The following is a 27703-nucleotide window of genomic DNA, read 5'->3' as shown; positions in this document are numbered from 1 at the left end:
TAAGGGGCAGAGACACAAATTTTGTTATCTGTGTGTGTTTATTCATTGTTACTCTACTTGCATGAACTTTTTTGAGCTTTACAAAAAGTTAGAACCACCTGAAGTATACTCTATAGTTTCTGAGTTTAGACGCATTTTCAAAGTTTTCTCTTTTGCTGACATCACTGAAAATATGCTTTACTACACAAAGCAAGCCTGTGTTTTGTTAAGTAATCATATTTTCTGACCTCGCACTTCAAGAAACACAGCAACTATTACAGACCATCCCCAAGGCATCACCTCTGTGCCGGACGGACGCTTTCCCCGCGCCATCCACCGGCTTGGGAAGCGCCGAGCCCGGCGCGGCCCCAGCAGGTGCAGGGCAGGGCGGCGGGGCCGGGGGTCTCCAGCGCGGCCGGGGCCGGGCTCGGAGGGGCCGCACAGGCCCCGGGGGCCCGGCCGTGCCCGGGGGTCGGGGCGGCGCCGCCCCCGCCCCTGTCTCCCGCCCGCCCGGCCGTCCCTCACGGCGAGGGGCTCGGGGGCTGCCGGAGGCTGCGGGCCGCGGTGCCCCCTGCGCGCCGGGCACGTCGAAGCGAAGCCGGCGGGGGTGCCCCGCGGCTGGGCGAGGCCGGTGCCGCGCTCGGCAGGCGCCGGGGGGAGCGGCGGGCAATGGCCGGCGGCGGTGAGTCACGGCCGGGCCCCACCTGCCGTACTTAACCCGCCGCCGGGCGGCCGGCGCCGCACTCGCGGGCTGCGCTGCCGCCGTGGCCGGGAGCGGCTCCTTCCTCCTGCACCTCCTCCGCACGGGGCGCTCGGCAGAGGCGCGGCAGGCGCTGCATGAACGTTTGTGTCGGGAGTAGCAGAAGCACCAGCAGCCCTCAAAATGCCGAAGCCGGTGAGCGGGGCGCGGTGGGAGGGAGGCGCTCCGCGGGGCCGCACTGGGGCCCGCCCGCCCGCCGGGCGCTGGGCGTCGGGGACTTGCCCGAGCCCGGGCGCTCGGCGGGGCGGGCACCTCCGGGTGTCGCGGCGCGGGCTTTTGCCGCGCTGGAAGGGCTGAGCCCCGTCCCTGCTCCCCGCGGCTGGACGGGGCGTTTGGAGTCGAGCGCCCGGGGAAGTTGTGCGCGGCGCCGGAGGGAGCGGCGGGCACCCCGCGCCGGGGCCACATCAGCGGCCGCTCGGAGCGGGAGGGACGGAGGGACGGAGGGATCGCCAGGGCGGCTGCTGCGAGCGCAGGGCCGCGGGAGGGACGGAGGATCTCGGGTGGGCTGCGGGATCTCCTCGCCGTCCCGCCACCGGGAAAGGGAGCGCGGAGCCCCGGATCTTCGTGCTCCAGAGATCAGGCGGGGGATTGCTCCGTCTTGTGCAGCGCTTCCGTGCTAGACATGCACAGAGCTGCTGAGTAACTCTCGAAAGGGGAGCTTTCATCACGCTCCCGCTTAACGAGAAATGATACAACTGCGCCGCTGCCATTTAGTATGTTTGTGGCCTGTGCATTTATCTACAGGAAGCATGTATGCATCTGTAAACATAGGACAAAGCTTGTTCCCTCCTTGTTTTGCGATCTAGAAACTAAATGCTAGGGACTCTTAATAAAAAGTTCTCCACGCTGGTCTTTACCAGTCATTATCGAAGACCTGTTTCCTTTTTTGGTTGGATTTTTTTTTTTTTTTTCAATTGAACGGTCTTTTTTATCCCTCCTTCTTTCTCTTGACACCACCACCTCCTCAGCGCCTCCTCCTCCGACCTTGTAGTGGGTTTGTTTGTTTTATTTCAAAGTCTGCAGCTCCTGTGCCGGTTAGAGACGGCAATTCCCTTGGGGAGCCAAGTGCCTGATGCGGAGCTCCGAGCAGTCGTTGGAGCAGACGCACTTTTGAACTTTGAAGAGCATAATCAGAACAGATTGTTGTTACTATCTATTTTCAATAGAGGCAATATTTCTCAAATTGCAATGCAGTGAAGGATTTGTGTGAGTATTAGCTCACTTAAATGAAATGTGAAATAAGAGCAAACAAGCTTATCTTTGGTAATAAGTAATTGATGTTTTATCACCATAACGTTGAAGTTAGTTGAACTTTTTTTTGTTTAAGCATTTAAGTTAACTTACATAGCAGTTTCTATAAACCTACCAAAAAAAAAAAAAAAAGAAAGAAAACAAAAACCTACCCAACAAAAGACAAAAACATTCCAAAACCAAACTGTGCTCAGTCCTAAGAACTGATAAATCTTCAGTCTTTCTGGTTGGATTTCATCAGTAGAGGTGATATATTGCTGCATATAATAACAACTAACTGAGAGTGCCCTTCTGTAACTGGGGAAGCAAATATATAATTTAAAAGTATGGATATAAAAGGTTGTGTGTGAATAATCTCTTTCTGCCTTGTTAGCTGTTTGCTAATTACAGAGTGCTTTCTTGAAATATCCTGGTTAGAATAATCTGAAATCCTGGTTTAGGACTAAGTCGCACTGGAAGCCATGGATAGGTGTACAAAAACTCTTTAATCTCTTAAAAAAATACAGCTGTGTTTATCCTTTTGCTTGGCAGTGCTAGGTTTGTACTCCCTCAGAGATGGTGATTTTTCTTTGTTTCTTAGCTGAGTAGCCAGTGAATAACAGGGGTGGATGGTGTAAACCACCATCCACTGGGGAAGGACAGTAGCACTGTAAGGACTTCTGAGATGTGACCTGCTGGCGGGGATTTATGGACAGGATTCTGTGTCAATACTTTGTAAATATAAGCCTTTTCCTCATTTAATCTGCTGTTCAGTGGGGCTAACTGCCACTTTATTGTAAATGGAAAAGAGGAATTTTGCAGAGGCTATTTTAGTAAAACACACTGTTCACTCTGTCTGCTTTAGACTGAGGCTGGATTTGGATCCTTCCCAACTCAGCTCACTTAATCTTAATACAGCTAAATAGGATTCGTGTCAGTTTGCATGGAGGGAGGATGTAAAGCTGTCACTCCAGAGGCAGAACTGTGCTCAGGACAAATGTGACAACAGCCTTTGGCATGTGTGAGGAATGATAGCACGACCTCTTGGGATGCACAGGGAAGCAGTGTTTTTCTGCTGGGTATTTAGCATGAATACTAAATATTTATTACCTGTGCTTGTTTGCATGTGTCTTGTCTACATGGCATAAGTAAATATGGTATTGCTTGGCAGGCTTCATGCTGCTGTGTGAAGTCTCACACACTGGTCATCAGTTATTTACAAGTAAAGATTATGATGACAGAAAGCAAAATTTTGGCAACACCTTGTCCTCTGGCCTCTCCACCCACAACCCAATAAGCTCAACCTTTCCATGAAACTATTGTTTTAACAAAAATTATAAATGTACCCACAAAACTTATGGATCATGTTTGTAATTTATTATTTTACACTAAAGAACTAGCAAATCCATTAACAGTAGGACATTAGTGATTTTCTATCCTAATTGAGTACCAAAGTGAAGTGCTAGAAAGCTGACTTCCCGAGTCTGTGGTAACATTTGGTCACAATTAGTTGTACCTGATGCATGTTTACCATGCTCAAAATAAATTTCAGTAGAAGTCTAGAAAATAATACTGAAATAAGTATATTTGTTAATATAGACATGTGTTAATATGTAATTTAACAGTGCCATTCTGCCATGTGTAACAGTTACAAAGTAATGAGGTCTCTCCAAGGTAAGCTATAAATATATAACCTATACCCAGTTCATGAGGGTTTATAGCTGGGAGTTCATCAGCAGTTCAGATGCATGATTTCTATCTAGTCTGTACAGAGGTTCATTAGGCTTTACAGGTAGTGAATTATTTTGTAAGGAAATGCAGAAGGTGTCATCTTGTCCAAATCTTGCTGTGTTATCTGGAAATGAGTGAAACGCTAAATAAACTTACTTACTCAGCCTTGCTTCATTTCATTACTGGAGTGTCTGTGTGCTCTGTGCATTTTCCTAGATTCATGGTTCTAGTTTATTTCTGATAGTGTTTTAGGTGGATTATATCCTCTTGCAAAACAAACCAATCTAATAAATTGTGGCCAGAACAGCATGGCTGCGGGCTAATGAACAGTGCTTACCGAAGGAGCAGGAAACGTGATCTCGGGTCTATAGAGTTGTTAATTTGATCTGATCTACCAGCATTCTTGGTTACTTTATTGAAGGTGGATTTTTTTTGTTTGGTTGGTTTGGGTTTGGGTTTTTTTGTTTCCTCTTGGAGGGAAAAAACAAAATGTAAAGTTTCACAAGAAATTAAGTTAGCTTTGCAGCATAGCATTTGATTGATGTGGTACCACACAAGAACTTCTAATACTTGTGTGAATGTGTATAAAACCGTGTAAAGAGAGGACAGCAGCAAGTGCAGTCTAGCAGCTTTTGGTCCTAAAGAGAAAATACGAGTGAATAATATCCAGAGGCACCTTTTTAAAATACCTTTATTAATGGCCTGTGGTCAGAAAGCTGAGCTCACTAATGAAATCTGTTCATGTCATGCTGCTGGGGGGGAAGCATTATTGATGTAGAGGGCCAACATATAAAGGGGATTGAAGGACTGGGGTAATAAGCTCCCTTTGCATAGAGTTAAACTTGGAGGGGTGGGGAAAGAAGGTCCCTCACTAAACAGGTTAGAAGGAGATGGATTAATCAGTGTATGGATTAATCAGTGGTATAACTGTCCTGTTGTTCATGTCATCTGCAATGCGTAGGGCTTTTCTAACACAAGGCATTAATAGAAGGTTCTAGTGAGAGCTTTTCTTTAATGAAGGTACTTACCTGTGCCCAGGACAGACAAATTCAAAGCAAAACCTAGAGAATGGGTTTGGGATGACCACAGACGAAATTCCACCTTAAGATAAGAGGGTGCTTGGCTATTTCAGCCTGGTAGGATTCAAGGAGTTATCTCTTCCTTCACCTGTGTAGTAAAATGTAAGGAATTTAAATGCCAAAGAGGAGAAAGAATTGCTTTAAGCACAATTTGTGGTTTAAGAGACTTTAAACTTTTAGAACAATTAAGCATGTATGGGGAGGGGGTTGTGAGTGGGTAGAATTTTTTTTTCCCCTTCCTTGTTGATCTTATTAGACTATTCCAAGACCTAACATCCTTAAGATGAAATTTGACAGTACACAATTTATTGCTGCTGCCTGTAGGAGTGGGGAGCTGGAACTGATGTCTCAAAAGGGTTTTCCCAGCCCTGTGTTGTTAATAATGGGCTGGTGTGTGCTAGGCATGAAGTGGTTAGACAAGTCCTCTGTACCTGTTTGGTGTTGAATATACATGTGTGCTGTCTTCAAGTTGTTTTTTCAGAATACAGGTCTTCTGCCAAACCTTTATCTGATTGTGAGCAGACTATGGCATTAAAATTTAACAAGTTTTTGATAAGCCAGCCAAGAAAATATGCAAGTGTAGGGACAAGAATTTATTTCTAAATATAAACAATTAAAATTATTCATTGTTCCAAGATCTTCTCAAATTTTCTTCACTATCTGTTTTCTAACTACACATAGGGGTTTTATCTCAGAGCTCTTTACAGCAGATTCCTGTAAGTGGACTGAAATAAAAATACTTTTTAATGTCTTAAAGTGTTCACAATCAATTAAAATACTCTCAGCTTATGGATGGCTATAGATTTAATCAATAATAATATATTACCCTTGTAAGCACCAGTTGCAGTCCATCATGTGATACAGTGTATGGTGTATTTGATACCAGGAGATGTATACTCACTCTGGGGCAAAATGGAAACCCAAGGAAGCTTCCATTTGCCAAATGCCAGAACTCCCTTACATTTGCCAAATGTGTCACTCGCTGCAAAAGAAAGGTGGAGGATTCTATGAGTAGTAAATGTAAGGAGGTGAATAAAGTTATAAGAGAATGAGTTCACAGTTTGCCAAAAGCCTTATTTACTGTGTAAGCTGAGTAAGCATTTCCGAGGGCAGTTTGTTGTGGGATGTTAGCTGCTACAGAGAAACCAAGGGTGTTAACTGTTATGTTAGTCACTAATTAAAGAATTTCTTAACCTTCTTAAAGGTCAGAAGGAGGGAGATAAGCCTTCCTGTTCTGTTCTCTTCCTCCACCCACATGAACATCTTCCTTTGTCCAGGAAAAAAAAGCTGTGATATGTCAGAACTTTTTGAGAATAAGACTTCTTGATGACCACTGAAGATTCCCACATCAGTGTCATTCTTGTTTGGCACCCTGTGCCCAGAGAGCTTTACATGCCCTGTAAATCCCATAATCACTCGATTGACCTTGATGGAAGGCAGTGCTGCCCAGGATCACTGAACCTCGCTGCACACTGTTAAGTAATGTGCTTTAGCTTTTAGCTGTGTTGTGTGCTTGCTTTCAAGCCTGGTTTCTGCAACAGATAACATTTACTCTGTGAGCTGGGAATTACAAAAAACAGCAGTGTATGCACCTAGGAGAGGAGAAAATTTTTCCTATATGAGGCTGGAAACAAGGCATAACTCAGTGTAACAACTAACCCTGCTGCCTCCATGTTGCTCATCTGTTCAGATCCAGATTTTGTTTCTCTTTCTAGTTCCTACTTCATAGTGGGGAAATTCGCTTGCCTTCTCTGCATCCGCTCTCATCTTTGAGGTGCTCAGCTGAGGCCGATGGACACCTCATAGTAACAGCTGTCCATTAAGGAGAAAGAAAAATCCTGACTCCAGGAATTAACATGCAGGACTCTGCTTTCTAATTAAGTAAGAAAAACTCTTGCTGATGACCATGGACTCGTATTTGGCTACCTACTGCGTAGGCTCAGTGGAAGAGATGCTAACTCCCCTACACAAGGCCTGCAGCCTTTTGCTTCCTTTGAGAGGGGAGTGTGTGGCTGCCCTGTTTGGTTTGTGTGCATTTACTTCTCCCTCTCACGAGCAACTGCTGTAGCTATTGTGTAAAACTCTGAGGTGTTACTATCACCGTCTCTTCTTTTCTTGTTTTTGCTTGAAGAAGTTCATGTTTGCTGTAGTTGTTCTAACTAACCTCAGTGTGAAATGAGTGTGAGAGAGAATTCTCTGGGGATGAGTGGATGGATGTCCTGTTGCTGAATCTTGAGCAGGCTTACAAAACTCTAGAGTGGCTCGGTTCTGCCAAGAGACCACTGCTGTGTAGATGCAGAGAGAGGTCTGTGAGCTCTCTGCTACCTAAAGAAGCAGAGACTAAAAAAATCTCACTTTTGAACCCAGGCACCTGAATTTTGTCTGTGTAGCCCAGTAGATGACTTCAAGCCTGTACTGTAAGTTCTGGCCTTCAGAGTTATTTGTGGGAGCTAAAGTTGTTCTTCAACACCTAGCTGAGTACACCTAGCTGGCTTAACTTTTTGTCTCTGTAGAGATAAGTGATTGTACACAGTTCCTGCTGCACAAGCTGTGGTGTGTGGTGGGGTGATTTGCATAATTGATACTCGCTGATCTCAGTGTGGGGGTGAGTAGATCTTCCTCCATAACAGCTGTCACAGCTGTGCAGACAAACTCTTGAAAGGTTCTTCATCTGCTGTCACTGTGCCCAAGGTACACTTTAGGAACCACTGGAGCATATTTGTTTGCCATCACACGTCGATAGTGAGGGCAGGGGGAAGAGTTTCATCTCAGGAGCCCTTAAGCTGTTTTATGGGTTACAAAGGGGTACTTTGGTCCTTTGCCAGTCCTTGCAGTCACTTTTCCTCTATGATTTGTAACTGTTCAAGAGCAATGCCTTTGTACTTAGGTGACATTCCAGGACTTGCCATGACCTACCTTTATCTGGGAGCAAATAGTGCCTGTTGCATGCTGTTTGAAGTACCTGCTTGAGAAGTGGAAGCATTGTAGTGTATTGCACATAGATCAGATTATCGAGCTGTCAGAGGTGATCACATCACATAACCCCACTAAGAAATTTCACAAATGCCATGAAGTGTGTTCCACTGGAGTCCCTGAGTAAAATGAAAGAGGCTGATATGGGACAGGTAAGACAGAAGGGTGGAATATCAAACCAAAATCTCTCTGACAAAAGGATTTGTATCTAGAATGCAGAATGAACAAACATCATTACTGGGCCTTGTGTGACTTGTTGCACTGCTATTTCTCCCTAAGTAAATGGAGTTCATTCTCCTTCTGCACTTTGATCTCTATATGAACATGGCTGGCCTTGTAGGTCAGGCAGAAGCCCTTGTAGCCTAATAGTACCCCTCTGATGTTGGCCAAAAGCTGATGCCTGAGGAAGAGTATTTCAAAGATATGCACTGGTGCTTTTCTCTGAGGTATTGGAGGTTGAAAAGTCCTATATAATGAGTTACTAAATGGATTTCTGTGAACTTGTCCAGTCTTGCTTTAAAACCCTGTGAACTCCAGCGTCCATAGTATACTTGAACAAAGGCTGTGTCCTAGATAACCTTCACATTGTTTGTAAAGTTATCTACAAACCTCTTTGCTACGGTGCTGCATGAACACATGTTCCTTGTCTAGTCTGTTCATGTAGCTCAGGAGTTTATATGCTCTTATGTCCTTGCCTCAGTTAATTTTCTTCCAAACTGAGAAGTCCTAGCTAGCTTAGTTGATCCTTGCATGGTAATTATTTGAGCATCCTTGATCTTCTTCCAGTTCACATCTGATGAAAATATGGCTTTGCACCCTGTAACATCTCTGTCTGGGAAGAGTACAGTTACTGAGAATATTTCTCCAGTAATTGTTTCTTGGATGCCTTAAACTCCCAGGTCATAGTCCTGTGAGAGAGTAAGTCACAGGTAATCCTTGTGTTCTCTCAGCCCCCCCTGTTCCATTGCAATGTGCTGCTCTTCCACCCCAGAAGAACAACCACAGGGTCTATTGAAAGTGTTGGGAGCTGTGTTCTGTCAGGCTGTGTTCCTGCTGTCAGACTTCTGACCGTAATGGCACTGGGTTTTCCATGCACATTGCCCTCTAGAAAATACATCTCTGCATAAGCACTGGAATAAAAGGCACCAGTATTGGTGCCTCAGATTCAGGGGAAGCTCTAAGGCTATTGTGGCTTTTATTGAGATTATTCACAGCTCCAGATCCTGCCCTGGTTGTTGTGAGTTTGTACTGTGGAGTTCACCGTTTGCTGAAATTGTTGTGTGTTTGTTGCTTCCAAGTGAAAAAGCCAAGCAGAGGCATAAAATGATGTTTGTGTTCCAGATCAAGACTGTAAGATACTAATTTTTTTTCTATTCTCCCAAGGGGATTGCAGAAGGATAGAATCCCCTTTATGTAGTGTAAATAGTGGAGATGTTAAATTATTTAGAAGACCCTGCAATTATGATAAAACTTGATAAACTCTATATTATCTGCGCTTGGCCCCATGCCTATGTTTCTGATGGAAGACAGCAGAAGATCTGATCCATTCTGGGTTCTGAGCAACTTCTTGAAATAAAGCTTGTTTGAGGATTGTTTATGGGACTTGCTGTAAACTTCATGTGTGAAGCCTTAGTCTCACAACTTCATTATGTTTAATTAGATGCAACAGCTGTCATGATAAAACAGTCTGTGTATGCAGGAGTTTGATCCAGTGGCCTCTAGCTTTCCTCTGTATTTATTCTTTATGTACAAAGGAGCTATTGTTGCTGCACTCTGTGTTCCTAAATCCATCCTAGCATCCATTGAGGGCAAGTGACACATCCAGGCAGTGGTGCTATGTTGAGCCTGTTGTCACTGGCTGTGTGTTCCTCCTTTAAAGAGCAGACTGCTGCTTGTACACAGATATTCTGAAAATGCTAATGGAGTATTATACAGCATCAGAGAGCCTTTAAAGTGAACATTAATGTATTTCAATGAAACACCATAAGCCCTCCTAGTTCTTCATAATATTGTGTTCAAAGTAAATCATTCTTACATCCCTCACATAGAGTGAGGGCAAGTGTTTTGCATGAAAAACACCTGGGCTCCTTGAGTGTGCAGGGCTTTGTTCAAGGGCAGTATCCTGGGGCCTTTCAGACTTACTCTGCATTGCTTTATGTCTTGCCAGAACATAGAGCTGTGCCTAGAGAATTTTGCATTTAAAAAAAATAATTGAATTTTAAAGTTTTAGATAGGCCTCTGTCTCTCAGCTTTTCAACTTGTTCCTGGCTTGAGACAGAATGATGCTGTTTGCTTGTTGGGAAAGAGTTGGGGGGAATCTTCAGTGACTGGAGAAAGATTCTTAAATATCTTTTTTTTTCTTTCTGGGTAGAGTGCTTGGTTTTGCTGTTTCACTGAGCAGTTATTGTTAACTGTACAGGGCTGACCAGAGGTGGAGAATGCTGGAAGTCTGTCTGGAGCCTAGGCATTTTGGGAGCCAGGGCTATCAGAGATGTACTGTCACTTGCACACTTGCCACACCTGCATGAAATCTTCATGGTCTCTTGGCATGCAAAGTGTCATTGCTTGACCTAAGATAAAGAACTGAATTGCAGCCATTGCTGCTTCTTGATTTGTCACGAAGATGCCTACTATGCAGTTATTACCTGCTGACAGAGGAGATAGTAGGCCTTCATTAAGGGAACTGAGATAGGCATGTAATTTAGTTTGGCATCTTCTGCACATCTAAACATAAAAAAGGTTGAATTTGCCTTCTAGGATTATGTTCATGTTTAATTATAAGGACAGTTTCATGCTATATTACAAAGAAGAGTTAAGTGGCACGGCTGCAATACTGAACTCCATGGATTTGCTGTCTTGTGACCTGTTTGTGTGTGTAGGCAGGGAGGGGGAAGTTCATTCTGAGAATTCTACCACTTTGTTAAAACTGGAATTTCTGGATGACTCCCCACATCTGGGTATTGGAGGTTTTCCTGCTCACATGAACCCCCCTCCCTCCACTTCATCCAGAAGTCTAGCTTTCACATTTCACTCCAAAGTTTTTCTTGGCTTCCCCTCAAAGTGCTTTATTCCTCTTCCGAAAAACTGCCGCAAAAGAAGTTGTGGTTTTCACCATACATGAGAGCAAGTATCTGGACTCCTATTGCCTTGACTAAACTTAAGAAATCTCAGTTAAGTATAACTGATATAGCTATTGCTCCTTAAATACTGAGGGCTAGTACCCCCAAAAATATGATTCTGCAAGCTGCTGCATTAAAGCTGACTAGTAGTTAAGGCTTACAACAGTACTGGACAATTTTAAAGTAACTACTAGATTCTAGGTTATTATATACAACTCAATTGAACCTCAGTGGTATTTCTCCCTCTCCTGGGAAGGTAAGCAAGGTTTTGAGGAACAAAGACCAGCCTGCTTGGCTCTGATTTTACCTGTTGCAAATGCAGCAGTACCTAACTGCTTCATAGACTCTGAGGAATTCCATTGGAACGTGACTTAATGTTCCCATTTATTTGCAATGAGGAAGCAATGTTTAACACAATGCGATCTGAAATGGAACACGTCCTTCAGTTCACAGAGGGGTATTTTGATTTAGCACGGTATGCTGGGAAAATGGGTCGGTCAAGTGGGTGCCACCAGCCTGCCTTGTCAGCCAGGGGGAGGCCACTGAGGCCGTCTAAAATTCACATTTTGTGAGCTGCTGAGGCTCTGTTCCTCCTTGGCAGCAAACTGTGTGCAGGGGAGGGCTCATGGCTGCTGTGCTGTGCTGTGCTGCCGCTGCCCTCCCTGAAGTGCTCCATGTGAAGCAGGCACTGCATGAAAGGTTCTGCCATGGGAGCAGGGGAGGAGCTGTGAAAGGCTTTCTTCATGGCTGGGATGTGCAGTTCTCTCCCATTCCCATAGGAACCAGATTCTCCTTCCCCCAGAAGAGAAATGGTGGTCTGTCATTTGCCTTCTCATTTCAGGTTCTTGGACGTCCTTTAAATCATGAAAATGTAGCACGGGAAAGGACTTGGACCTGTGTTTTCTGAAGGCTGCATGGAAGTGGCTACATAATATCATAATGTCTTAACACTCCAGCAATTATTGTTTCTTGTCATATTACCCAGCCTGCAATAAGATGGCTTTTTGCTGGTTTCCTCCATGTGGGTTTAGGAGTTTTTATAGTCTTCTATATAAAACATGTCATGTTTCAGACAACTCCCATTTGGAAGGGGATCACTGACATGTTTTAAAATAAAATCTAGTTTGAAACAAACAGAAAACCTCCACCAACAAATAAAAAGCCTCAAACACACACAGATTAAAAAAATCCCAACTGGCAACCAACCCAGAAACACTTGACCTGTAGGTCAGTGTTGACTTTCCTTGATTAACTTGCCCCCTTGCAAAAGAAGCATTCAGATTTGGGTGACAGCATTCCATCTAGCAAGTCATCGAGGCAGGCAGAGCAGAACAGTCACCTGCTGTAATGCTTCCGGTGACAAATACACTCAAGAATGTAATTTCCCCCTCTATGTAATAGCATCACACCAGGAAATGTGGTGTTTTTCTGGGGATTATAATAAACCACATCCTTCTCTGCAGTCCTGCTGTAGCCCATTGTTTGCAAGCCTGTAATTTGTTCATCTCTGCCTCTTCTCCATTCTCACCTCTCCAAGTGTAACACTTGCAGCTATTTTTCAGACCTACCAACATCCTTGAATTCCAGTGTTGTCCTCCCAAAAGACTTATTTGTTCTTGACTAGGTTCTGTTCATGATCTTGTAAGTGCAGTCCATCTTCCAGGGATTGTGAGAAAACTTTTTCTTCTTCCCTCAATCCCACCACACTCACACCCCCTTTTCAAGACCTTGACTTGACATGAAAAGGTCAGAATATGTGTCCGTGCTGTAGTTCCAGCAAGGTGAAGGTGCTGAGCACAGCTGAGAGGGAAGCTGGAATTTGGCAATCCTGCAGCAGCAAATGGAATTGACCATTTGCTTGATATTCATGACACTTGTCTCCTGCTCTGAAAGAAGCTATGGAGAACGTAGGTGCACAGCTTGTCATTTGGTTGTAATTTCACATGGCTCAGATTTGTTGTATGCCTAGTCTGTGTTGTATGGCACCACATCAAATATGTTATTAGATTTTATTTGATCAATCAGGCAGGTTATTCTGTCAGAGAAGAAACAGAATTGTCTCCAGGTGTTGTGTTCTTGATATGCTGGTGTTCATAAGTACATTCTTAAGAAGTATACCATAAATTTAACTAATATTTCCGCAGTTGCTTCTGTGTTATTTGCACTACTTTCCTTCTCAGAGTTGTCTTCTCTGCACAGTCTCTGAACCATTACCTGTTGACTTAAGTAACTTATGCAGGACGGAGGAATGCAGATACTCAAGTGTTAGCAGATCAGCTCTGAGCTCTGAAGCTGCTAGGATTTTTTTCCCTCCTCAAAGTTGAAAGTTTTCCCATAACAGTTTCCAGGAGCTGGGACAACAGTTACTCCATCAGTTAGGACAATATCTCTCTTTGTTGCTGGACCTGGAACCAATGAACACTACTGAGTGGAATGTGGAAGAATAGAGAGCAGTTTCATTGCCCTTCTGATGCTGCTGCATGAAGTTGTTTTTCCTATTACCAGATACTTAATCACTCCACGCGTCTGTGAACAGCTCTGGTTGCTAAGGTCAAAATGAGATTACTTTGTCCTTGCAGATGCATTGCAGCCCAGGCCAAGAAGCTTGCCTGTTATTTATTCCATTAGTAGTTGCTGCTTGCCTGGTGAAAGAGCAGACCTGCAGAAGTGAGGATTAATGCTACTACTTTCTTAATACTACTATTAATGCCACTGCGTCCTCCTTGTCAAGATTTCTGTATTCCTTCAGCACAAGCAAGTCCATATCCACACAGTCGGTGTGTGTGCACAAAGGCTTAGCAGCTCTGCACACTGTTTTTCATAGAATGTGCTGTGCTGTGCAGAACAGCAGTTCAAAATGTGGCTGATTTGTTTAAATGTACCAGTGACTCCTGGGATTTCCAGACATCCAGTGACTGAAGAAACAAGGCATGTCTGTCTAGGTTTCTCCACTGCCAATTGCCACCACTTGGAAAGATACCGAGCTTGGAAACCTGCTGTTTAGGAGACTCGGGTCTTTCTTCCTCCTTGGAAAGGGGAGAAAACATTCCTGAGCATTGTCTAAGGCATTTAGACCTGCCTAATGACAATGATAAGTGACACAGTTAAGTACCGGTTTGTCCTGTGTTAATGGGTAAAAGTTGGTATTTAGTGCCCTTTATCATATATATTTACTGAAATTAAATTGTATGTTCTTATTTAAATGACTTGCACAACTTCGTGGTTTCACTGAACTATTTTATCATGCAAGTGAACTATTCGATTACATGTGTCAGAGTGCAAAATATCCACAATAGCATAGTGTGTCTGAGAGCTGTGGGGTTTTTTCCCTGTTCTCCCTGCCCTTTTCCCTTTGGTGTGGGGTGTTTTTCAGTAGACCTGCAGTATCAGCAGAGGGATGGTACCGTGTTGCCTGCAATCATATACTGGTTCTGCACCAAGGTGCTCAAGAATCCAATGTTTGAACACACAGCTGTAGTTTTTTCTGTGTCCAACACACCTGAAAACTGGGTGTTTGAGAGAGGATGGGGCTCAAGAGGCAATGTCTTCTTGGGTTCCTGTCTGGGTCTTGATCCTTCCACAGACGTGGTGCCACTCAGCTGCTTGGCAGTGTGTTGCCTCCTTAAGAGAGTGTTTTCTGAATGTTTTTCAAAGGGCACTTTGATTTTCAAGTTACTCTAGTGTTGAGCATGGACTCTGAAAGGCTGCACCTGCCCCACAGATTGATCTCCTGACTTAGCATTAGAAAAGATGTTGTTTTATCGGCAACAAAAGAAACAAATGCATGACTTAAGGGCATTGCTAAAGCACAGAAGATTCCATTCTAACTACCATTGCCTTCTATAGTGTTACAATCATTTAAACTGTACTCTGAAGTTCTCTCTAGCTCTGGCCTTCATCTTCTATTCTCTTGTTGGAGTTGGTGAGGTAGCTAGCACGTTACAGTCCAGTATGAAGTCATGGAACTGGTGTTCAGTCTTTCAGTGTACTAAATTATTCAGCTTCGTGGAGAGTTTTTCATTTTAATGCAGATGGCATTGCCTTTTCAACAGCGTGCTTTTTCCCTTCTGGATCAAATTTGTTAGCAATTTTATGCATCCTAAGACGGGAAGAGGAAAAACTTGTGTTCTGTAGTGTTTCTGTATGCACAAGGAAACCTTAAGGGCCTTATTTGTCATTTTAAGTGTGTTAGCCTCAGACATAAAAGTAGAATTATTTAATAGTTTAGGTTGGAAAAGACCTTAAATATAATCTATTTCCAACCCCCAGAATAATAAAGTGTTATGACATTGGCCTATCAAGAAAGAAGTTACGTCTTACTGTTCATGATTTTTAGTGTGTTTTGTGCATAAAAGCACATATTTTTTAATATAAGCTTTATTTCATGTATTATAGCTGTTCTCTTCTCTCCACACCCTTGTGCTCTTAAAAATGAAAAGCTGTTTTCATTTTGGTTGTGGCTTCAACATTGTCCTGGATTACTGCCAGGATTTGGTAGGATCTTATAAAGGACATGCCTTGCCTCGACAGGGTGAGCAGGACTTCACTTGTGCAAGTTGTCCTTAACTGCGTCTTCCTCTTTTTGTTGCTCATGGAAATGAGTTTGAGTTTTGGTTGTTCTCCTCCCCAACAATGCCTGAATTGGTTAGCACATTAGGTGTTGATTTAATCGTCTTGGCGCCGTGGGGAGCTCCATCTGGTCTGAGCCGAGTGCCAAACTGATCGACTCTCAGCGGAGCAGACATCGAGGTTTCTTCAGGCTGTCTGAACCAGAGCTTCATGTGGGTTAAGCTCTGTTTGCTGCTTTACTAAGAGTTTCTCTGTGGCTAAAAGCTTGCATGTATGGAGTGGTTGTAGGACATCCATTTAGAAACGCTATTAAAATCATTATGTTCATGAAGTCAAGGCTAAGGTTTGGAGATGAGAAGCAGGAGGGCTTAATAGGGCAGGAAGGAGATTCAAAGGATATTCCAGGTAGTCATCAACTCATTGAAGGGACAGAAGGTCTCTTCTTGCTGTGCCTCTCTTGTGGCTGGCAGTTTGTCCGAGGGCACCAGGGAAATTCCTCTTTGTCCTGATGGTTATGCAGCCCTTAGAGGACACAGGAATTAACCTTTACTGCAGGCCACAAGTGTCCTTGAAAGCTTTTTGGATAACCAAGTAGTCATGTTCCTGCATGCTCCCAACTTTAAGTGATTGAAGTGGAAAAGCAGATGACTACAATTTTTGGTCTTAATACTAAAATAATTAATGAAATATGTAGCAGCTAAATGCACTAAATAGCTCACTGTATTGCTGATCCTACAGTCTTTGAGGGTTTAGTGAAGCAAGACTAGGGAGTTTAACTTTTTTTACTAGCAGATAACCACCAAGGAGAGAGAGAAGAAAATACATGCTGGTATGAGCTGGAATTTTGTACTCAGCCAGCATTCTAGAGGTTTTCTGGTAAGGAGTAAGAAGCACCTCCTTTAAGTTCTTTAGCTTGTAAAGTGATACTTATTTTACACGTCTATGGTGTTTCAGCCAGAAGAACAAATAACTTGCTCAGCACAAAACTAAGATGATGAGCATATGTTTTCTTGAAGTGGGTAGAAAGGGATTAGAATATGATTAGGGATTTAATGTTGAGAGGGATTAAGCAACAGGTGTTTTTTAAGGTCACATCTTTGAATTGCAGACTTGCTGTTCCAAAGAATTTGATATCTGAACTTCCCCTACCTTCCTACACTGGAAAAATTTCTTGGGAAACCTTTCCTTCTTAAGGCATGGGAAGAAAACCTTAAGCATAACTCTGTGCTCCATTATGATCTCAAATGCTAGTTAGGTTTTCCAAGAACTCCTCTTACCTTCCTGCTTGCTCTTCCATCTTGCATTTAAAGAATGTTTTTAAAGGACAGTGCTTTAAAAACACAGCTTAAAAGGTGCATCACTAAGTCATCTTCTCTGGTTTAGTTCTGGGGTCCTGTGACTTGGAAAGTGTCTTCAGTCATCTTTCTTTGGGGGGATACTCTGTCATGTGGGAGCAGAAGAAAAGAAACAACTCTATAAAGATACTTGATGCCTTCATAGAATCATTTAGTTTGGAAAATATCTCTAAGAACAAGTTCAGCCATTAACCTAGCATTGACAGGTCCACCACTAAACTGAAGAAGGTTGGTTAAACATTGTGTCTCACTGAAAAAGGAGTGCAAAGCTTTTAAATATATTTTACTAAAACTAGCTGAAGCAACTTGTTTTATTCCCAATTCTGTGTTAATTGTAACATTGTTACACCTTACATTTATCCTAGAGTTTAAACATTCATAATTAAGTTGCTGGGAACTGCTGAAGGCCAAAGCTTTGTAGTGAGCGATTCTATTCCTCTCCTTCCTCTTTTACCTCTCTTTTCTTCAGATGTGGGCCAGGCTGTCCTGGTCTCTTAACCATGGCTTTCTGTCATGTGGCATTACCAAATTGTTGGGAAATTGTCAAGAAATCTCATCTGCCTGTACCTTACATGTTGTCTGGCCTTGTAGCAAAGCTGTACTACACAGTCATACATATTTGGGATTTTTAGATTTCTTTTGGGATTGTTGTGCTTTTTGAGAAGTAGTATAATATTACAAGCTGTATTCAGAACAGTTGGAGATAATCCTTTCCCGATTTGCCATTTTACTTGTCCTTATGCCATTCCCTGCAAGATTAGTTGCTGCTTTTGCATCCTGATTAACTGCTAATAGACTTTTTCTAGTCGTTAAACACCTTGCCTTCTGCATTTAGTAGTAACCTCTCTCTTGCAGTCTAGTGCCATTGCAGTAAATCTAGTTATGTTGTTTCTTCACTGACAGCAAGAGCTTATTGAACTCCTGCCCTGTAGAATCATTCAGTACCTGTTACTGCTGTTTTTATGTGCTGAACAGATTTTTATGAGGGAAAGAATGAACGTTTATCAGGTTAATGCTGATTGCTTTATAAGAATAATCTGCAGCCTTTTGCCTTTAAAACCTCAGATTAATTCCAGCTCTAATATAAATGGAAGTTAAATTATAAGTCTTAAATTTAATTTAGTCATTAGGGCCTTTCGTAATCCAAGGGATGGCCTGCAGGCAGCTATAATGTGTGTCCACAGTAGCTCTTAGTCCAGGAGGGTTTAGGCCTGGAAAGGGTCGGGTCTAAAATACCCTCCTGTTGAACAAGAAGATCTGTCCAATCCTGTGTTGAGTAAGAAAACCTGTGGAGCAATTTGGTTAAAACAGCAGAATGAGTGCCCCAATTAAGTTTGCTGGTGTGATAACACGATTCTAATTGAGGCTTAAGTGTGTTTATTATAGAGGTTACAGGAGTGCATCAAAGCATGGAGACTCTTGTACACAAAGGACTCTGTTAACACCTAGAAGTAACTTTGAATGCATCTTAAACAATGCTTTTTGTTTTTTTCCCTAGATCAACGTTCGAGTTGTTACTATGGATGCAGAGCTGGAGTTTGCCATCCAGCCAAACACTACAGGCAAACAGCTCTTCGACCAGGTCAGTGAAGGGTTCCTGTGGGCTCTTGTTGTTTAATTTTGGAGTATGTTTTGGACTGTAGTGTTTTCTTAAGACTGGATTCCAAACCTATCTTTCTTCTACCTACCTCCTAATCAAATGGCCCCAATCTGAACTGAGATCTCTAAATTCCATCACAGTAAAAGAAAAAAGCAAAAACCCTTGCAGGTATGTTATGTTCCAGTGAAACCTGTCTTCCTAGCATGTTGGATGATGAACTGTCTAAAATATTTAGACAGCATAACTAACATGTAAAAATGTACCTCTTGCTTTGAAATACTGCTTAACTCTTACATAGTTCTTAACTTTTAAGGTTGAAATGTTGCTCTTGTGCATAAAACTGTTCAGAATTAGGTCTTCAGGTGGCTGGTGAGGGCATTGGCATGGCTGCATTCATTCATTCAAATGCTGGGTTTGAGTTAGCACAGGTGTTTGAGTTTGCCAAAATCCTGGAAAATCAGAAGAGTTTGTGATCTCTGTGCAGCATTTACAGACAGCATGCCTCGTAAGAAGCCCCTGTGCAGCAGGATGGAGCAGAGATTGGTGCAGGGATCCCTGCCTTCAGGGATTCCCAGGGAAGTGGAGAGCTTGAGTGGCCAAGACTGTCCTCCTGTACTGTTATTCTTCCTGTTACTGCTTTAACAATATTCAGGTCTATTTGAAGATGGACCTGCAAAGATCAGATAAAGACAGCTAAAACAAACTGTGTGCTATTTGTGAAACTTTGTTATTATCAACTTAAGTAGCTTGCTGTTATAAAACTGAAGCAAGGCCTAGATTTTAGCAGAAAAAAATTTACCTACTGCTCTGCAACTCAAAAAAAAAAAAAAAGAAAAAGAAAAGAATTGCTTCTAACCATTTCTGCTGTAGACCTGAAAAACAAGAATTGGTCTACGCAGACTTCAGTCATACATTTTAACGTGTTCACAAACTGTTATTTGTACTTCTTCCCTTGTACCCACTAACCTTGATAGCTAAGGGTGGTTGTACTTGAGTAGCTACTGCTGCTCAGGTAGGTAGTATTGGCTAAACAATGTCCATTCCTGCTGGGTATTGTTGGTACAATTCTTGTTGCAGTGAGTTAACTAGAACTTGCTAGGCCTTATGGCAATTGTGCATTGACAAGTACTTAAAAAGAAGATCCAGAAAAGAAACCCCAAACAAACAACCCACAAATCAGTTAAAAATAAATAAAAATTCCAAACCCTCAACAAACAAACAGAAAAAACTTTTAGTGAGTTCTTGAAAGGAATAAGAGAAGGAAGTCAAATACTAATCACTGCAGAGCTTCACAGTACAAAACTGAGTAGTCCAGCTTGTGTTTAGTATTAAATCTAACTTTAATTCCTTTTGATTACTACTGATGTGGGATAAACATCAAGTATTCATTGAACACAGAGGCCAAGGGTTCAATCCCCATATGGTTCATTCATCTTAGAGTTGAGCTTGATGATCCTTGTTGGTCCCTTCCCTCAGAATATTTTATGATTCCTGTGAAAGGAGATTTGCTGAAGTGCATTTGAAACCTGCATTTTTATGGAAACAGTACCTGCTGCGTGATCTTCCAGAGGAGAGTCACCAAGTTGATTAGGGAGATGGATCACCTCTGCTATGAGGAAAGGCTGAGAATTGGGATTATTCAGCCTGGAGAAGAGAAGGCTTGGGGGTGACCTAACTGCAGCCTTCCAGTGCCTGAAAGGAACCCTAAAAAAAGTTGGAGAGAGACTATTTACAAGGGCGTGTAGTGACAGGGCAAGGGGGAATGGATTCAAACTGAAAGAAGCATCTTTAGATTAGATATAAGGGAGAAATTCTTTACTGTGTTGGTAGTGAAGCACTGGAACAGGCTGTCCAGAGAAGGTGTGGATGCCCTAACCCTGGAAGTGTTTAAGGCCTGCTTGGATGGAACTCTGAGCAATCTGGTCTAGTGTAAGGTGTCCCTGTGCATGGCAGGGGGTGGAACTAGATGATCTTTAAGTTCCCTTCCAACCCAGACCATTCTATCATTTGATGATTCCATTCATGCTGATCACCATGGCATCAGAGTAACTTCCCCTGGCCCTTTCATGTTGATCCAAAACAGAGAAATTGGATTTTATTTCCATCAGTATGAAAATCCAAATTACTGAAAGCCAGGTTTTAAAAAGCCATGCTTTAGGTTAGACTCTAAGTCTGTCCTTATGACAAGCATTCAACAAGTACTTCCCTCCTCCATATATATTAACTAATGCTTAGATCTGTTCAGAGTCAGGGTCATCTCTCTGGCAGAAGGGAAACTACTTTCTCTGCTTTGAGCTGAGAAGTTCAAAATCCCGAGAACATGGAAAAGACAGGATGTTTCAGATTCAAGATACTTCTATTTTAGCTTGCTGTCTGGATACTTAGGGATTTCTGAAGAATGATTAGTCCACTATTGGGATAGACCTACACCTCGTGGAGATTTGATCCTTACATCCCATGGCATGGATTTAAAACCTGTGATTGGAAATTCTTATCCATATTTCATACCTTGTTGGAGGATACTTGTGCATATCAAGGGAAGGCTGAGGTAGAACTGAGCAGCACAAAACCAGAAAAGGTGAAGACCATATATTCTCTCTTCAGTTCTGTTGAGCAAGCCTTTCACTAGGCCCTTATCTTGGGTGGAGTTTACACTCAGATAAAGCCTGTGGAGGCAACAGGTTTTCACAGGTATGGGGAGTGGCCCAGCTGGAGCTGCAGAACCACCGTGGGGGTTTTGAAGAAGCAAGCTATTTTTAAAAACTACAAGGTGATTTATTGGCCTGGTTGTCAAAAACCAGAGCTAGGCTTTGTTAGATGTCTGTATCCTGCATGTAAGGTGTTCTGTAGCTCCTGTTACAGTAGAGAGAAAAGAAGGAAACCTATGAATATAAAGTTCCTCTCCACCCAAGCCAGTCCTGTGCAGAGTTTATGCTGCAGTGAGGTCTGAGGCGCCCCAAGGAGCAGCCCAGTGGGCTCTGCTGCTGGCTGGAGAATCTCCCAGGTGGGCATGTGCCCTCCTGACCATGTGTAAAAGAAATTCAAATGGAGGAGGGTGTAACTGGCATTCTCTGGGAGTGAATGAACAACTGCATGGAATGGGAAGACTCAAGATTTGCGGCTTCATGTATTTGAGGAAGCAGAGGAGGTGTCTTTCATCTTGTATATAATGCCTTGTTTCTTATTTCTTCCTTGTTTTGCCGTGGAGGAAGTTTACAGAGCATTTCCCAGTACAGGCTAAAACCTTCTTTGTTCTTTGTATTGAAACTCAAACAGTCAAATTATGAAGTTTAGCGCAATACTTTCTCTTCCCTGCTTTTAGGTTTGGGAAGAATTTGAGGGGTCGTGATTTCTGAAAACTTTCTAACTCTATTTATAGGAAGTGTACTTTTTTCTTGTAAGAGACATTCAGAGATAATGACCTGATAACTGCTTGATTTATGCAACTTTTTATTTTAACAAAGTTGCAACATTCTTTTGTGCAACAGGAAGTACCACACTCAACATACCCCTGGTTTCCTGTTAGACTTTATAAAAATACATCCAGCTGTCACAAAACTTGTCTCCCATGATGAAACAAGCCACTTTGAGGGAGGAGGGAAAAGGAATTTTAGTCAAGTAAAAGCTGAATTATTTACAGGGCCCAGCTCTTTTTTTAAAAGAACATGGTGGGGGATTGGGATTTTTGTTTGTTTGGATTGGTGGGTTTTATTGTCTTTCTGATAAACTCTAGTTAGTCTTAGCTAACATGACATTGTTTCTCTCAAGTCTGCTCTCCAGCCAGAGTGTCTCCAGCAATACCTTAAATGTGGAGGTGAAACAGATCCTTGGCTGAGGCCTTAGACTTGTTGAAGCACATGTAACTACGCATTCCCAAGTCTGTCACACTTCCCTAACTCACTCAGTGGTTTTTAACTCTTCTTGCCTTCCACTCAGTTGAGCTCCCTGTAGTGATGCCTACATCACTTTTTGTGGGGCTACTCTGCAAATAACATAACAGAAGTGATCCAGCTGTGTACGTGGTTGATCTTTGCAGATTTTGGCTGTGTCTAGAGCACAGCTTTACAGGTAGATGAGCTGGCAGCCAAGCACTTGGCTATAAGAACAAGCTGTCAAGAGTAGGTGAAGGTCAGGGACTTGTTGGCTCTGTCCTCCACTGAGGCAATGTAACATGTCCAAACAGGACTGCTTTTCTAGTAAGTGCACCATCCAGTCAATGGATGGTGTTTCTGTGTCTTTCAGCTGGTTAGTATTTACAATATATGAAATGAAACTTGTCCTAATGTGGGGGCATCAACGTATTCTTGTCCTTCATAAACTCAGCCTTTTGGGGGGTTTAAAGAAATAACAGCCTTGACTGAGAATACTTGCATCTTGTTTTAACTCTCAGAACCTCACAGCAGCAGTATGAAGCACCTCCCAGTTGCTTCCTCTAGAAGGAATAGTCTCTGGTGACTGGCAGACAAGGTCTCTTGAGCCATTTTACTACTGCTAACTAGTTGTAATTAGTACTAATACCATTAGAGACCATCCCACCAAAAACTTCGGTGACATAACTCATCTGCTTCACTAAGTACAATTTTAAGATGAGTCAGTAGATAAAAAGCAAGCAGAAGCCCCACCTGCTGCCAGTGTGTCAGTCTAGCAGTTGGTGGCCTGTCACTCGCTGTTTGTCTCACCTGCTTTCCCCAAGATCATCATCTTCTAGAAACTGGGTGGGACAAGTATCTCAGCCTGGGCTGTCATCATCATCTACAATGCAGCTGTATATCCTTGTCTGCAAGGTGAAATTAAGAGATGAGTAGGTTTAGGCTCTTGCCTGCACCCATCACAGGTGATGCAGGACTCGAAAAGATACTTGGGTCTCAAGTGAAATTTTTCCTGCAATAGCTTTTTCCTTTTTACCTTTCTGTTGCAGGTGGTTAAAACCATAGGTTTGCGAGAAGTGTGGTACTTTGGTCTTCAGTATGTGGACAACAAAGGATTCCAAACTTGGCTGAAGCTTGATAAAAAGGTAACAGACTTTGGGCTAATTGCTGGCCAAAGGTTAAAGCTTGTATGTTTCCTGACGTGTTATTGGCTGCAACTTCATACACCTTGTGCCTGCTGTTGATTGTGCCCTAATTTTCATAATTCCAGGATTGTTTTTAGAGATAACATTGTGATATCCATGGGTGAGGTGTGACATGGCAGAAGCTCTTTCACTCTCTGAGTTGCAGGAAGCATTTGCCACGTGTGCAGCACCTGGATACTGTGCTTTGTTGGGAGGAAGCAGCTGCACTTTCTGACATGGGCTTAGGCCCTGCAGAATCAGTTGTGTCCTAATTGGAGAAGAGGCATTTCTCTTCTCCACACATGCCTCTGATGTGCTCCTGTTTTTGTGTTCCCAGCTCTTATGAAGGCATGGGCTGCTTTTCTTGGTGGGGCAGTCGCTGACACACCTGTTTAATGTCAGGGGGCTGTTCTCTGTCAAACACACACGGTACTGGGTGGGTTTGCCATCTGATACAGCACAGTAAATCATTCTCCAGTGACCAGTGTTTGCTGTACAAACAGGATTTAACTGGCTTAGTTGGAAAACATAATGCATCTCCCCCATGTTCTCTCCTATCAGTAAGCAGCCAGAATTAACGAATTCCACTGAAGAGTTGCTAGTCACTCATCTCTTATGGCAAATGCCCCAAATTATTTTTTCTGTCTTAAAGCACTCTATTTTATTGTTTGCAAAAAAACACCTGCTTAGTTGTGGTGTCGCCTCTGTCCTCAGGTTTCTGCTCAAGAAATCAGAAAGGAGAATCCCCTCCAGTTCAGGTTCCGTGCCAAGTTCTTCCCAGAGGATGTGTCTGAAGAGCTGATTCAGGACATCACGCAGAAGCTGTTCTTCCTGCAGGTGAAGGAAGGGATCCTCAGTGATGAGATCTACTGTCCTCCTGAAACAGCAGTACTTCTTGGTTCCTATGCTGTGCAGGCCAAATTTGGAGATTACAACAAAGAGGTGCACAAGCCTGGATACCTCAATTCAGAGCGTCTGATCCCCCAAAGGTGAAGGAATTGGCTGATACAGTCTCTTTTTTTATTTTTTTATTTGAATTCTATTTAAATGCAAAGAGTTTCATCTTAAAGTATCTTTGGTTTTGTTTTTTTTTTTAATTGAATTGCATATAATTGGGTTTTTCCCTTATTTCATTTCTATCTGTCATATTTGAGTATATTTTTGCTTCTCCTTGGGTTGATTACAGAGGAAATATAGTTTTGTATTCTGCTTTTATTTCTTAAAAACTGCTACCATGCTGGTAACTGTGGCAGTATGAGTCTTTCTTCTTTAAGAAGAAAAGAGCAGCATTAAGTCAAGAATATGTCATTCTTGAAGAAGGTTGGGTTGTGTGTCCTTAATCCTAATGTACAGTCCTAAAAAGTATGTGGAAAGCATGTCTTGTGGCTTCACAGTCCATCCTCACTCAGGATCAGTGGATGTTATCAGACCAATGGCTTCTGTTTACCCTTCCTGATGACGCTGCAGCAATGTCTGATGCCAGGGATTGCACCAACTTTTGCTTTGCTGTAATTCCCTGGTGTCTCCAGTATGTGTGTGATTTGTTTGCAGAGTTTTGCTTCTACCTCTCATGTGTCTGGGCAGTGACCAGAAAGGCTTTGCAGAGGGTTTTTGCCCATTCTGCATTGCCCTGCTTCACAGAAAACATCTTTGGGCTGAGTAGGGTTTTCCTTTTGGCTACAGTAAAGCTTCCACCAGGGTGAGAGCAAGACTACAGCAAAGATCACCATCAGTGGATGTTGCAGAACCTCTAATCTTGCTGATATCTGTTTCCTTGTGTAGGGTGATGGACCAGCATAAACTCTCCAGAGAGCAGTGGGAGGAACGGATCCAGGTGTGGCACGCTGAGCACAGTGGCATGCTCAAGTGAGTGTTTTGTGTTGGTCCTTGGGCTGATCACCCTGCTGCTTCTTTGGTTACCTTAAGTTTGCATTTCTGCAACATGGTTTTGTTAGTCTGGGTTTAGACTCTTGAGTTGCCTGTGTGAGTGATACACACTACTCCTGGTCTGTGTTTTTTAGTTCAGTATTGGATCACATGGTAAAGCACAGTAGTATATTTTGTGCTGGTTCTGAGAACAGTGTGGCTTCCTGAAGATCTTGGACCTGTGCACATTATATTAGTGACAACAGTAAAAAAACAGTAAAGGTGCTGTCAAACCTTCCAGTCATTGAAGCGTTTGCATTGGCAGATGGGGAAAGCTCAGATCCTATACCTTTCCTACTCACTGTACCCTGAGACAAGGATGAGTGCTGAAAGAGGTGAATGTTGCTGATTTTCTTTCTGGAAGTACTAGGGATTGGTATATAGAAGTGTTCTCTGTGTGTGCTTGAAAATGTGATACCATAACTTGTAAAGTGAATGTTCAGTTTTAACTTCTGTGTTTGAGGTGAGGTTTAGGAATTTTTTTTTTCTTCTGAGGTGTTTTTGTTTTCTGAGATAGAGCTGATGTTCTCATTTATGTGATTTTTTTTCCTGTCTCAATCAGAGAGAATGCCATGCTGGAATACCTGAAGATTGCCCAAGACCTGGAGATGTATGGAATCAACTACTTTGAAATCAAGAATAAGAAAGGAACTGATCTTTGGCTGGGAGTCGATGCCTTGGGGCTCAACATCTATGAAAAGGATGATAAGTAAGGCATTTGCTTTTGCCTCTGATCTTCCAAAGAGGGTTGGTATGGGACATTTCTCATTTACAGGAATGCTTGTGTTCCAGTTTTGGATCAGTATGTGAAACTGGGAAATGGGCTTTCACATCCCCTGTGCTTTCATGTCTTTCCTGAGCTGCTAACACTACCTGCTGTACAAAGAGAGATGCCATTTGCACAATGCCATCTGTGCCAGTTGTGCACAGTGCTGGAGCTGAATCCTGAACTGAGGAGTTTACCTGGCTTTTCCTTGAGTCAGGTCACCAGGTTTGCCATCAGTGGCCACAATGAGAACCTGGCTAGGTGAAGGCATCTGCAGACACCTAAGGAAACTCCTGTCCTGAAGTTGATGATGGATGTGTGTGCAGCTGCCCGGTTCTGAAAAAGGCAGATTATGGGGTGGACACAAAAGCAAACCTGGGTGACACCCAGAGCCCAGGGAGAGGCTAACCTATATAGTTACTGTGAACAAGGAATGAAATGAGGGCTTGCTGAAGTACACACAGTTTTAATCAGCCCTTCTGGTAAAGGCAGAGCCATTATTAATTGGATAGTAGGTGGGAAATGATAGACTACATCTATAAATAAACATAATAAGAAGGTGAGAACAGCTGTGTCTAAGCCTGCTAGTCTCTTCTAATACTCTGCACTGAAGGATTGAAGGGAGTTAAAATAGCTATTTTTTAGATGGAGCATTACTGTCTAGACTACTTTCTTTTCTTCTCCTCTATGATTCCCATCTTTGTTTCATGTCACTAATCTGTAACAGACTATCATTGAAATACAGAACGGATTTCACCTGTTCTACATCTTTGCCTCTAAAAAGGTTTGACTGCAACCCAAATATTAATTGGAACTCTCTGCATCTTCTGTTGATAAGGCAAAGAGAAAGGCAGTCTTTTCTGCAATGCTAATATGTGCTGTCACCCAGAAAACAAGGAGTGTCACTTGAAAGAGAAGTAGTTTCGCTCATGTAATACTTCAGTCCTGAATGACTGGTCTTGCTATGTAACCATGGTCACACAAACAGGTTTTTCAAGCTGCAGAAATCAGAGTGTAGCCATTGACTGTGGAGGCCTATCGAGAGCGTTTGCAAAACAAATACAGTGCTGGAATAAACTGCTTATTTCTGCTGTGACTCTTGCCACTATATAATTAAGTCTTTCCAACAGATGTGGGGACTAGAAATAGAAATGTGTATGGCCCCTCTGGTTTGTAGGTGCAAAGTTTGGGGACTGAGGGCAAAGATGAAGAAGCAGAGATTTCATTGTTGGAGTGTAACACGAGGAAAATGAGGCTGTGCTGTAGGTGTGTGAGCCTCTATACTGCAGTGCATGTCAATGTCCTGTTTCTGGGTAAATTCAGGCTTTTTTTTCCTCTGCATTAAAGGGAAGAATCTGCAGTAGAACTTACTAATGAGTGAATTATTTTAGTTGTCTGTCAGACTGTATTATCTAGGATTTAAGCACTTGTACTAATGTGATGGAGGCTGGAGTAATTAGTTAATCTTAGCCTAATCAAATCATTTTCTTTACAGTTCTTAATGTTACACACACACACACACACACACACACACACACTGTTGCATAATATTGCAGTTGAGTT

General features: G+C 42.7%; 1 protein-coding gene across 1 annotated transcript in view; it reads left to right on the top strand.

Annotated features, from left to right (window-relative positions):
* Positions 1-717: 717 nt before the first annotated feature.
* The window catches only part of EZR (ezrin), a 37228-nt gene continuing 10242 nt past the window's right edge, over positions 718-27703 (top strand). Inside the window, exons 1-6 of the mRNA XM_064708263.1 lie at positions 718-874; positions 18294-18377; positions 23314-23409; positions 24163-24437; positions 25231-25314; positions 25937-26083. Of these exons, the coding sequence (XP_064564333.1) occupies positions 863-874; positions 18294-18377; positions 23314-23409; positions 24163-24437; positions 25231-25314; positions 25937-26083 (698 nt within the window). The 5' untranslated portion in view covers positions 718-862. The remainder of the gene's footprint in view (positions 875-18293; positions 18378-23313; positions 23410-24162; positions 24438-25230; positions 25315-25936; positions 26084-27703) is intronic.

Source organism: Zonotrichia leucophrys, chromosome 3, assembly GCF_028769735.1.
Source record: "Zonotrichia leucophrys gambelii isolate GWCS_2022_RI chromosome 3, RI_Zleu_2.0, whole genome shotgun sequence".
NCBI classification, from domain to species: domain Eukaryota; kingdom Metazoa; phylum Chordata; class Aves; order Passeriformes; family Passerellidae; genus Zonotrichia; species Zonotrichia leucophrys.
This window is presented reverse-complemented; position numbering and strand designations above follow the sequence as displayed.